Raw genomic sequence first — 12019 nt, 5'->3', positions numbered from 1 at the left:
TGGCATTTGACTCAGCATGATTCAGACAATGATATTTTAATCATGTTTGACCTGGACATAATTTTAGTCTGACGTGTTGTTGTCCTGACTCCCCCCAGAACCGTCTCGTTTTCACTTTGACAAGCCAGAGAATTACATCAGCATGTATCACCAAGAGGGCAGTGAAACGCTCTATGTGGGCGGCCAGGCTGTCATCTACGTGCTCACTTTCAGCAACAGAGGCGTGCGTGACGTGCAGGTATTCAGCAATTTATGTATGATTTCTTTACTTTGACTCTGACAGGTTATCACCCCACAATGTTGTGCTTACATTCTGGGTAGATAACGGCGATATTGCGGTTCATCGTTTGAACTCTGGCTATAGCAGAGGTTTTTTTTTCTTCCAGTAATAGGTATACATTTAGTGGGCCAATCAAAAGGAATCCTTTGTTCACATGATTTCAAGATTGCAACCCCCACCAATGCTCTCCGCGACTCCATTTTAAATGCAAAATTGGTCAATATATATTTTATGGCTTAACAGCTCACAACTTCTAATTTTATAAGCTGCAGAATTGGCTAATGCTGCCAAGCTATGTAAAGCAGCAATCTGATAAAAGTGATTTTTCTTAAGAATCCTACGAACTCCTGAAGACCCACTTCAACTTCATTTGAAAAATAAATCATTCTTTTTTTGGTTAGATTTGGGCTGTTCGGTAGGAAAAGTGAAGTCATTTGTCAAGTGACTTTACAAATTATGGAGGCAACATGTCGGGAGGTGTCGGTTGTCCTTTAAACTGCTTTGATATCCAAAAATTGTGAATGGAATGCTTTACTAACTCAGGAGCTCTTCCGACAGATCCCGGCACCGTCAGACCAGACAGCCATCGACACTTGCAAAGCCAAGGCGGCGCCCCTGGAGGTAGAAGCGCTCCCTCGAGTCTGGCTGTCCATCAGCCTTCAAAGTGCATCTTCATCATCTGCAATCATCTTCACCAACATCATCATCACCTTTGGCGGTCTGAGCTCTGTGCCATGTTTTACTCACAATGCTTTAAAGGCCGCCAAGATAGGAATCGATCAAGCTCTCAAACGATTGGCTATTCTCAAGCATCGTCCTGGCATTCCATTAGCTAAGAGGGACCTCAACCGTTTTTTCAATATGTTGATAGATAGGTGTGTGTCTCCGGGCCATGAGGTGCTCCGATAGTTTTACGCATTTTTGAATCAAGACAAAGTCTTCACCGGTCGGGCGATTGCTCACTCTGCTGATGTTTGCCTTGGATATTTTTTTGTCTTATTTTGTTAAAATAACACAAAAGCAAACGCCCCTGGCTCATTTTTTGAGAAAACACAAGACAAAAACCAGTTCTAAGAGAGGATTAGGGTTTTGACATGGAAAATACTTCTCTACATAATGTTAATGTTGTATGCAGAGGTAGCGCTGTACTGTACTTTCCGCAATACAAGGCACTTCGAAGTATCATCTCAATTTAAATAAATGGCCTAGTATGAAAGTCTTTTCAAATACTATAATCGCACCACATTATAAGACGCACAGAATCTATTCTACTACTACTGGAGGCTGTGGTTGAGTTATGCTTCCACTAGATGGAGCTACGCTGAAGGAAATAAAATACAATACAGCATTATTTAGATCAAAGTTTCACAATCACTGCAGCTGTAAGTATGGTGCTTTACAAAACAGTTGAAATACTACGTCCAACTAATCGGAACATTGATACATGAATAAGGTGCATCGGATTATAAGGCGCACAGTATTTTTTTGGGGGGGGAGAAAATGGAATGTTTTTTGTGCGCCCTTTTCAGGCTCGTACTTGAGCTGTTGCTTCCTCGCCTCACTTTTGTCATTTGTCCATCTCGCAGCTGGAGTGTGACAATTTCATCACGGTCATTGAAAAAGTCAACGACACCTTCATCGTGTGCGGGACGAATGCTGGCAGTCCTCGCTGCTGGATGCTGGTGAGCGATACATCAAACATGAATGCGAACTAAACATCCTGACTCACTTTTTGTACTTGAAGAAAAAATTGCACAATACATTTCCAAGAACAGCATCTTTTATGGCTTTTTGTGACGTTTTTGGTCTTTTTGTATTTTGCATGCTGACAGCTGAATCAAACAAGGTTTTCAATTTATAATTAGGTTGTAGAAAGTTTCAGGCTAGAGTTAAAAAATAGGTTTCAAACCCTTGGTTCATATTTCTGATCAGTGTCAATTTTATAAATTAAGGTTTGAAGCCTGTGTTGAAGTTGGTCTGAGTAAAAGCAAGGCTTCGGTAAAAGCCATCTTCGGGTTTCAAATAAGCATGAGTGTTTCAAACCTGAAGTAGGGCTTCAAGCCTGGGTTCGGGTTTCAAATTAGATTTCCAAGTTACTTTTCCAAAATAGTGTTTAAAGCTTGATTTAGTGTCTTAAGTTTAGGTTTCAAATTCGGAAACGTCACAATCTGATCATGTCATCACGAAGCCCTTTTCATTGCAGTAATCACTGTCCCCGAAAGGTTTATAGTCGTGTTCTTGCCTCAATCTTAGGTTGCGGTTTGAATTCATTATCAAACGTGTCTACGTGCAGGTTAACAACACAGTGCTGACCGATATCCAGGGTGTTGGGCAGATTGCTTCGCCGGCCGACATCTCCCCGCCGTACCCCTCGCAAAAGTCCATCAGCCTGCCCGCAGGTAAACCAGCGTGTGTGCACCGGAGCAGCACCGAACGCCATTGGCATCACAGTTATCTCGTGTAAAAATGTTGATGTTCATCCACTGGAGCAAGTGAAGCGCAGTTGTTCTTCATCAGTCTCGCCGAGTCATGACATTTTCGTACTGCGGCTCTCCAGGCAGATGGATGGATGGATGGATTTGCCTTTATTAGTCTCGCAGTGGAGAAATTTACATTTCACAGCAGCAAGATCATTTCCCACACATTAGTTGAACAATCTTCTAGAACAAGATTCAAAGATCTTTTTCCACAGTTCTGCAAAGTTTTTTTTTAATACAACAGAGCAGAACGGTTTTAATTTAGCTGATATGTTTAGGCAAACTGCTTACGAAAGCAAAAGCCTCTTGCGGAAACATATCAGGTCAATTCCAAATATAGTGGACAAAAAAGGTCTTACTTTTCGAGAGTAATTTGTTTCGGTCGTTCATCTTGGGAACTAATCCAAAGGGTGTATTTTTTTTCTGTTACAACTTATTTCTCATATTTATGAAATCTAGACTGCCACGTGTTCAAAGTCAAAGAATGACACAAGCATATCTCTGTGTGTTGTGCCACACCACTTCAAGGACAAATAAAGTTAATAATAATAATAATAATAATAATAATAATAATAATAATAATAATAATAATAATAATAATAATAATAATACCTTTCACTTATAAGCACCTTCCAAAACAATCAAGGATACTTTACAGTCACTGGATATTTTTTCTGCGGGTGAGCAGCGGCAGCCACACGCAGTCAACCCGGTAGTAACATAAAGTAATAATAATAATAATAATAATAATAATAATAATAATAATAATAATAATAATAACAAATAATATGACAACACAAATACACGGAGCGTCCTTCATTCTTCAGCACTTTCTGTACCCTGTTTGTGACATGAAGCAGTTCCGTAATATTTGGGTTGACAAAGCCAGAGTTGCACTTTGCACCGCTGCCCCCATTCCCTATCGCCAGTCCACCGGTGTGAATATTTCAGGAACCGCTAGATGCTAGCTTATGTGCCATTCAAAACTTTGTTCATCTTTCTGACAAAATAGGACATTTTTCAAAAGTTAGTTTGCATTGTAGGACACAGCAAATCTGAAATCGATGGGCAAGTGTGTGTGGGTGAGTTTCTAAACAGGACCTCTCGTAACGATCGGTAGATTAAGATGTTACTGAGGTAAAAAAAAACACCTTTATTCAGCAACTTCAAGGGGACTGAACAACAAAGTGGCCCTTATGAAAGACATTTAGCCAGCGAGTGGACTGGGGCTGTGCGTTGGCGTGACCCCTTATGAAAAAACGTCGCAAGAAACAAAACCCCCGTGATAATACGGCGGAATATATTCCAGAAACAGTCGCAATATTATGTTTTTTAATAATTGTAGCAGTCGTAGCTGATTGAACAGTTGACAGGAAGGTAGGGCCAGTGGATTTTTACGCATTCAGGGCTCTTCCACGAAAGTTCAGAGCGAAAACATCTTTTCACGAATTTGAAACACCATTTTACATATACAGTGCATCTATATTTTTTTATTAATAATTCAAATTTACCAGTGTGAGTCACAAACTCTTGTCTGTCGTTTTTTAGCACTCTACAGGAATCTTAATGAGTTTATGTGGTAACCATTTCTCTTACACAACCTTTTAGGTCAAATTCAGTTCAACATAACCTCCCGGCATGCAAATGTATGAGATTTTTGTTACATGACATCATCTAGTACTTGCAACATACTGCATAGCAGAAGCTGAGCTAATTGTGTCTTACTTACTCAGGTTTAATAATGATCGCTATGGAAACAAACCTGAAAAGGAGACTGACGTGTGTTGGTAGCTTTCAGCTTCCTGCTTTCATCCCGGCTCCTTTTGGCTTCAACATCATTTTTATTGCCTTGAACCCTCAGGGCTTCTGACTTGACTCTGTATTTAATGTTCACTCCTCTGCATTCACATTTTCACACAGTCATCCATCAGGATGGACTTTGCTTACCCGCCGCTGTCGATTCTCCTCAGATGGGAGTTTATATTCAGCCATGTCAGCGGTGGGCGGTCACGTCGGCTCCATACGTCGCACCTTTGGGCCCCAAAAGCTCCTGAAGACGGAGAACGTTTGGCTGCTGAGTTAAGTAGGAGGAGTTAACTCAGGAACAAAGTGAATGTGGAAATCATCAGTGTTTCAGTTTTTGGGGGTGGGGTGGGGAGTGGTAATGTTATCAGAATCAGAATCAGAATAACTTTATTCGTCCCGCAATGGGGAAATTTGCAGTCCACAGCAGCAATTGAAGAGGGATGGGGTTGGGGTGGGAGTGAAAGGATAGAAAACAAGATATTCTAAGCATAACAAAATAAAAATGTCAACTGTATACTGTGCAAATGTAGATGTGCAAAAACCGTTCTATAAACAAGACTGTACATAGTGCAGAATCAAGAAATCAAGAAATGCATTTAGATATATATTTAGTTATCTCACATTACATGTCATACCAAAAGAAAATGAAGGTTTTGGCGTTGGTTTCTAGAGTTGGGATTTCAAAATACTCTTCCAAGACTCTGCTAATGTCCATGTTCATTTTTAAAACACGGGTTACAATTTTTTATAAGGGTTGGGATTTGAAGTTCAGGTTGAAAGCCTCGGAAAGGGTTTCTTTCAATGGCATAGTTACGCTTTCTAACCAGTTTTAAAACCTAAAGAGTTTCTGCTTTCCTTCCGGTCAGCATCTCATGTTTATATCTCGCCACTCAGACCCTCAGTTTGCCGGAGCTGCCATCATCCCGTCTTCCCTCAAGTATAAGGAGGAGATCTATTTCTTCTTCAGCGAGATCAACAAGACCGCCCGAGTGGACGAGGAGCCATATCGGGCCCGCATTGGCCGTATTTGTACAGTAAGGACATACAGATCTCAACGCCCAATCAGTTCCTCCGTCACATGAGTCAATTGGAATATTCTGGAATTAGGTTGTTTCGGACCAAGAGGAGACATTTGTCTGAGCATCCGCCCTGATGATCCATTAAAGTCATTGTTTAGTGAACCCCCGCACATTCTATAGGTGGACGAAGGCGGCATAAAAAACCTACTGGCCGACTCATGGACCACCTTCATGAAGGCGCGGGTCATGTGTGGTGCCGGAAACACTCAGCAGCAGTACAACAGCATGAAGCAGGCGGTAGTTCTGACTGCACAGGACAAACGGGCCGGCGTCATGTATGGCCTCTTTTCTAATGCCTGGTGAGCTGGAATGTCAACCGACTCACTTCCATTTTTAGATAATCTGTCAATCAGTCACTATTTACCCGCGGGAGAATTGTAATCTGGTTCTGACAATATGACTCAACTCCCTCCCAGACATGTTCCCCCTGCCCCTTCCCACTGCCACACTCACCGAACTCTGAGTACACGCTACACGCCGTCTATCATCCTGAACACTCTTTTTCTTTTTTTTCTCCAAGACCTCACTTCAACCTTTTTTTGTTTGTTTTTGCATTACTACACTACGTCACTTTACATATGACACTACCTCACTTTACATACGTCACTACCTCACTTTACATAAAACACTACCTCACTTTACATTCAGAAATTACATGTATTGTCTGTTGTCAATTGTCTGTCTTTTTTAGCCACATTTTAAGTGCCTTGCACGCTGAGTCCGAGAGGACAATAATTTCATATGTGCTTTATGTCATGCATATTATCATATTTGACAATAAAGCTGACTTTGACTTTTTGACTGTGGGCCTTCATTTTTAGGGGCAGAACTGTGATCTGCGCCTACTCCATTGAAGACATCGACCAGGCCTTCTCCACGTCCAAGCTCAAGGGCTACAGCAACTCATTCATTGGAAATCGACCCGGGATGGTAAGACTCTCCTTCCATTCCAGCTGGTCATGATTCAAACCTTGTACTCACAGAATTGGATGGCGGGAGTATTAGGATGTATGATTTTAAACCAAGGCTTGTGTTTCAAGTTACAGACTCGTCTCGATTAAAACCTGGGAAAGGATCAATTTATGGTTTGTAGTTCAGTGGATCAGGGCTATTTATGGGGTTTCGGGCCCAACTATACTGATAGCAAAAACTCCACTGTGGATTGAATATAGCGTAAACGATTGATGAGATCATTGTTTTGATTTGGGTTTTAATTAGTATCCTTCCAATCTGACCGTTTTTTAAATCAACTCATTGTTCCTCACAGTGCGGTCGAAAGAATTCTTCGGCAGGAAATGACCTCAAAAACCTGGGCGTGATCCGATACCACCCAGAAATTGAGGATGTGATCCGGCCGGTGGGCGTTGCCCCGCTGGACCTGCCAATGGATGACCAAATCACACACACTGTTGCAGACATTGTCCTGGCTGTCAATGACGAGCACTACAGTGTGCTTTATCTTGGAACAGGTAAAAAAATCACGATCATGCAAGTTGTTGGGCTTTTGGTGAGTAACAGTCTTCTCAAACTGGTCCAAGTGTGAGCCAATCAAAATGGGACCAGATTATTTCATCTTTGACTAATTGTTGTCGCTGATATTTAACCATGATGATATTTAGCCATTTTTCAACAAAGAGCCGGAAAACTCTAGTCTAGTCCCAGGGATGTGAATAAGCCAGAGTCAAGCTAAATGGAGACAAACTAAGCCCCAGGACAACTACCATCAGCAAAAAACTTGCACTGCCAGTGTGAATGATTATAGAGTACCTGGCAGTGATTTAAGATTGTTTTATTTTATGTCTAACAAGAAACAATACAATCCCAGTTCCGGTTCTCACAGCAACAACACCCATCCATTTTCCAATCCGCTTGTCATCACGTGGGTCCCAGGGCATACGAGAGGCCTGAACAGGTTGCCAGCCAATGGTAGGACACACATAGACGAACAACCAGTCTGATCTGCATATTATTGGAACATAGGAGGAAACTGGAGTATCTGGAGAAAACCCACATAAGCGCGGAGAGAACATTAAAAATCTCCTCACAGGAAAACTGGAGCCGGAATCAAACCCTGTAGCTCTTCACTGTGAGGTCAACATGTTAACCAGTTGCCCAATATGCTGCCCAGTATTTACAACAGCACAGACAAAATGTGGGTAGAACAGCATATTTGTCCAAATTAATAAGTCATCTTTTGTTCATGACAGTGTTAATCATTCTTCCAAATATCAGTTGTGACCACGGGTGGTGAGATATTTGATTTCGATGCAATCAAACACGCAAGCCGCCCAGCTGCCGTCGCTCTGAGGTACTCTGAAAATTGCCTGCCCCCCCCCAAGGGGATCGCCATGGCAACCATCACAAGTCTAGCATCTCTCGCTGCTTCTGTGTTTACAGGAGATGTGTCATCTATCGGAATAGATTCTTTGCAAACAAATTCAAAGTGCCATCAGTACAACATGTGCCACTCGGTCGAAGCTAAAAATAGCAAAAGAGAAAACAATTGAGAGAAAACTGTGAAACTGTCAGCAAAATTAGGTCTGGCAGCGACAGGAGGGGCACAGCCTGATAGACGGAAAAATAAAATAGAGCACATTGACGTTTTAAGAAGGATGAGAGCGCTGTCTTGTCGACTCCCGGCATCGACGACATCATTTGTGCCGTTTCTCAGAAGCGATTTGCGCAAACAAAAAATTTAATCAAAGCCACAAGCAGCCACACCGTCAGAAACGGGATAGCAGCGGGAGACCATTTTTGTCCCTCAAAATTCAATCAACAGCAATGGGGCTCACCATTAGACTCCAAGGCAACCGGTTCTACCTATTCCAACTCAAAAACGTCACAGTTGTCCTTTCCACACAGAAACCATAAAGAATCGTGCAAATCCTCATCTTTGCTACCCTTTGAAGAGCTTCTTGACATCAAAAAACATGCACATCAGCCCAGGCAAAGAGTCGTCTGTCAACAGAAAAAACTGGGAATATTCAAAATCATATAAAAATGAGTGATGCAGTCAAATTAATGTTATTAATTTTGGACACACTATTGAATACTCGAATCACCACCAAAGCCACACTACCCTGTTTTTGACATCTTTCAAGACGCATGAAGACATTTGATCAGACCGGGGAATTATGTATTATGGATTCTTTTGAAGCATTTACGCCAAACAGGCTCGCGTCTTGCTGACTACGTAATTTCCATCTTTATTAGTCGTCAAAATGCTCCCATGGTGCTCACCTAAATGAGCCTTCCGCAATTACGGGATTATTAGTCATCCTAGCCAAGTTTCTCCCTCTTCTCTGGTACGCTCTTCTCATGTTGTTGGCTAGAAATTAGCAATAGCGGTTAGCCGTAGTTTTGCTCTTAAGGCTACTACCCCAGAATCAAGACATTATACCTTCACACGTGTACATTCCTGGTATAAGTCATGCATAAAATGGGCGAGATTTTACAAAAAAAGTTACCTCTTAGGTTCGAGTGTACAAACAATGATGTGCCGGAAACGCTTGTGCTAGCTGAACCCAAGCGAAACTTTTTGGCCTTTTGTCCTAGCGTGCAAGATTTTCCAATAAAGATTGTTGTTCAACAAAAACGATTGTGTCCATTCAGCAGCTCAAGTTCTGCACTGTCACCCGTTTTCAACCCGCAGTGCTGCCAGCTGCTGCTGCCATGTTGGTCCTGATCTATGATCTTGATTGCAGAGCTGGAAATAGAATATCACATAGAATAAACCGGATGAAAAGTTGTCACGTTATCATCGACAAAGGTGTTTGTCCTTTTTTTCCAAGTTGAAGGATAAGAAGTTAGGGCAGCAAAACTAAGAAGAACTGCGCTGGCAATGTGTTGAAAGGCCTCATTGCACTTCACAAATATTCCCTCTGCGATTATTTGTCAGACCGATACAAATCTCTAAGAGGAAAATCCACTGAAATAAAAAAACAAAACCGAAAATCACGTCTCATCTTTAATTTTTGCATCATAACAGTGACATGAGAAACTGGGTCACGCTCTGTCTCTGTGGTGACATTTCAGGCAGGTAAAAGCCAAATCAGGTTCGTTTCATTTATTTTTTGGGGTGAGTGTTTGACAGTGACCTTTATTTCCCATGAATAAATAATGCCAGCCCACAGACACTTTATTTGGAGAACTGTGTGAATGAAGGCGTCTTCTTTCTGAATTTTGACACGGGCCACATTATAGTTACCGTTTCCTTGGAGGGATTGCAACTACCACATTTTCCAGTGTATAAGGCGCACCACCAATGAATGGTGTACAGTAAAGTCTCGTTATATCGATATTCAAGGGAGTCCGAAAAATATCGATATAACCGGGACTATCGATATATCCGACCCTGTTTGCATGTAATTTTCTCCGTGCGTGCATAGAAATAGTATCGATATAACCGGGACTATCGATATATCCGATATCGATATAACGAGACTTTACTGTATTTTCAAACTTTTTCCATACATAAGGCGCATCTTCATTGAATGAAAAACATTTTCCAAATATAATACAGAACTATATAAAAGTTTTCTAAATATAAGGCACACCACATTATACGGCGCTACAGTAGATGTGGGGGTTACGCAGTACTTCTACTGGGGAAATTGAGTCAGTGGCTGCTGACAGTAGTTGTGAAAACTGTTGTGGCTCAATATTACTTCATATTTAAAGGTGCTCCGGCGTATAAGGAACAGGGTTATCTTTTGACGAAAATGAAGGCTGTTGGGTGCGCCTTATAAACCGGAAAATACTATACTGTATATCAAGAAGTCTAGCGAGGGATTTGGTAACAAAAAAATGCTTACATTGTAGCAGTTGAGGAAGGACAACACACGATCAACTGGAGTACGTCTTTATTCCAACTGCTAACAAGTGGATCAAACTCAAAACAGCAAATGCAGTGAAATATATGTAACGTGCACCCGCACCATCCCGTGCACCTGCTGGGTGAGATGCCTGGTCCTAGTGCCCGCCATACAGCCCCCCCAGAACACCCAGAAGGAAGGTCAAGGCGAAAATCTTGCAGGGGCTTGACCAGCCTGCCATAACGACTACGCAGTCCGCCGTTCAGTGGTGAAGGTGAAATTATTCGGGCAGGTGATCCGGGTGAGACCTGAGTGGGGGAACGACACTCAACCCTGGCATGCCGCGGTGAGGCTGGAGGTTTCAGAGGACGTCCGCCACGTGGGACCTGGGCCGGCGAAACGTCCTCGTTGCCATTATATGAGCCGGTTTGAGTCTGTCTATTGAAATGCCCTCCATTCTCCCACCCATATCGAGCACAAAACTCTTTTCCCTGTGTTCGAGCACTCTAAACGGGCCATCGTATGGCATCGTGACGCATGACAAAACAGGCTGACCTAAGAGAAGAAGGAACGAATATTTTGGGGACGCAGTGGTGAAATGGTGCTGGAGTTAAGGGCTCCCCTGGCAAAAGAGGGAAAGAAGGTGCACCCGAAGCTTCAGGCAGAAATTCACCAGGGACGCGGAGTGGCTGACAGAGTACTAACTCTGCCCGAGCGGCGTTAAGGTCTTCTTTTGGGGCCGAACGTAACCCGAGCAGGACCCACGGAAACCGGTCGACCCAGTTACCGTCCGATAGTGCGGCCCGTAGCGCGGCTTTAAGTGACCGGTGGAAACGTTCACAAATCCCATTAGCCTGTGGGTGGTAGGCCATAGTGCGGTGTACCTGAACACCCAAAGACTACGCCATGGCTGACCAGAGCTCGGACACAAACTGGGAGTCTCTGTCCGAAGTCATATCGGATTGCGTGCCGAAACGTGCGACCCAGGATCACAGAAATGCGCGGGCCACCTAGTGGTACGATCGACCATAGCAACCCTGCGAAGGAGGGAGGGGCCCAACCAGGTCCACATGGACATGGTCAAATCTCCTGGCCGGAATCGGAAAGGTTTCCAGGTTTGCCCGGGTGTGCCTGTGGACTTTGGCGCGCTGACATGCCAGGCATGCAGCTGCCCATTTCCTGACGTCCTTTCGTAACCTGGGCCAGACAAACTTGGCCCCAAGTAGTTTGAATGACGCTTGGACGCCAGGGTGTGAGAGGGAATGAATTGAATAAAAAATTCGCCGACGCCACTGCTGCGGAACCACGAGACGAGTGCGACCTGTAGACACATCGCAGAGGAGAGCGGGACCCCCTTCACACAGTGCCACCTCCTCAAGCTTCAGGGCCGTAACTTCTGCGTTAAGTTCATGGATGTCCGGATCCTCAAATTGGGCGGTGGCCATCTCCACCCCAGCAGAAAATCCACCCCGAGCTGGACTGGATACACGATCGCACGTGACAAGCAATCGGCCACAGGGTTACATTTGACGGCCACGTGCCGAATGTCTGTTGTGAATTCGG

The 12019-nt window shown here is 43.4% G+C and overlaps 1 protein-coding gene across 2 annotated transcripts in view; it reads left to right on the top strand.

Annotated features, from left to right (window-relative positions):
• Positions 1–12019, top strand: part of LOC148896376 (semaphorin-7A) — a 31680-nt gene that overhangs the window by 6652 nt on the left and 13009 nt on the right. For both annotated transcript variants that reach the window (XM_088999071.1, XM_088999070.1), the window contains exons 2-10: positions 99–238; positions 839–901; positions 1867–1962; positions 2574–2679; positions 4728–4835; positions 5458–5597; positions 5763–5941; positions 6464–6572; positions 6910–7111. In XM_088999071.1, coding sequence (XP_088855197.1) covers positions 99–238; positions 839–901; positions 1867–1962; positions 2574–2679; positions 4728–4835; positions 5458–5597; positions 5763–5941; positions 6464–6572; positions 6910–7111 — 1143 coding nt within the window. The remainder of the gene's footprint in view (positions 1–98; positions 239–838; positions 902–1866; positions 1963–2573; positions 2680–4727; positions 4836–5457; positions 5598–5762; positions 5942–6463; positions 6573–6909; positions 7112–12019) is intronic.

The sequence above is a fragment of the Hippocampus bargibanti genome, linkage group LG06 (genome assembly GCF_051943395.1).
Source record: "Hippocampus bargibanti isolate YZ-2025 linkage group LG06, ASM5194339v1, whole genome shotgun sequence".
Lineage (NCBI taxonomy): Eukaryota > Metazoa > Chordata > Actinopteri > Syngnathiformes > Syngnathidae > Hippocampus > Hippocampus bargibanti.
The sequence above is the reverse complement of the archived record's forward strand: the minus strand, read 5'-3'. Positions and strand labels throughout refer to the sequence as shown.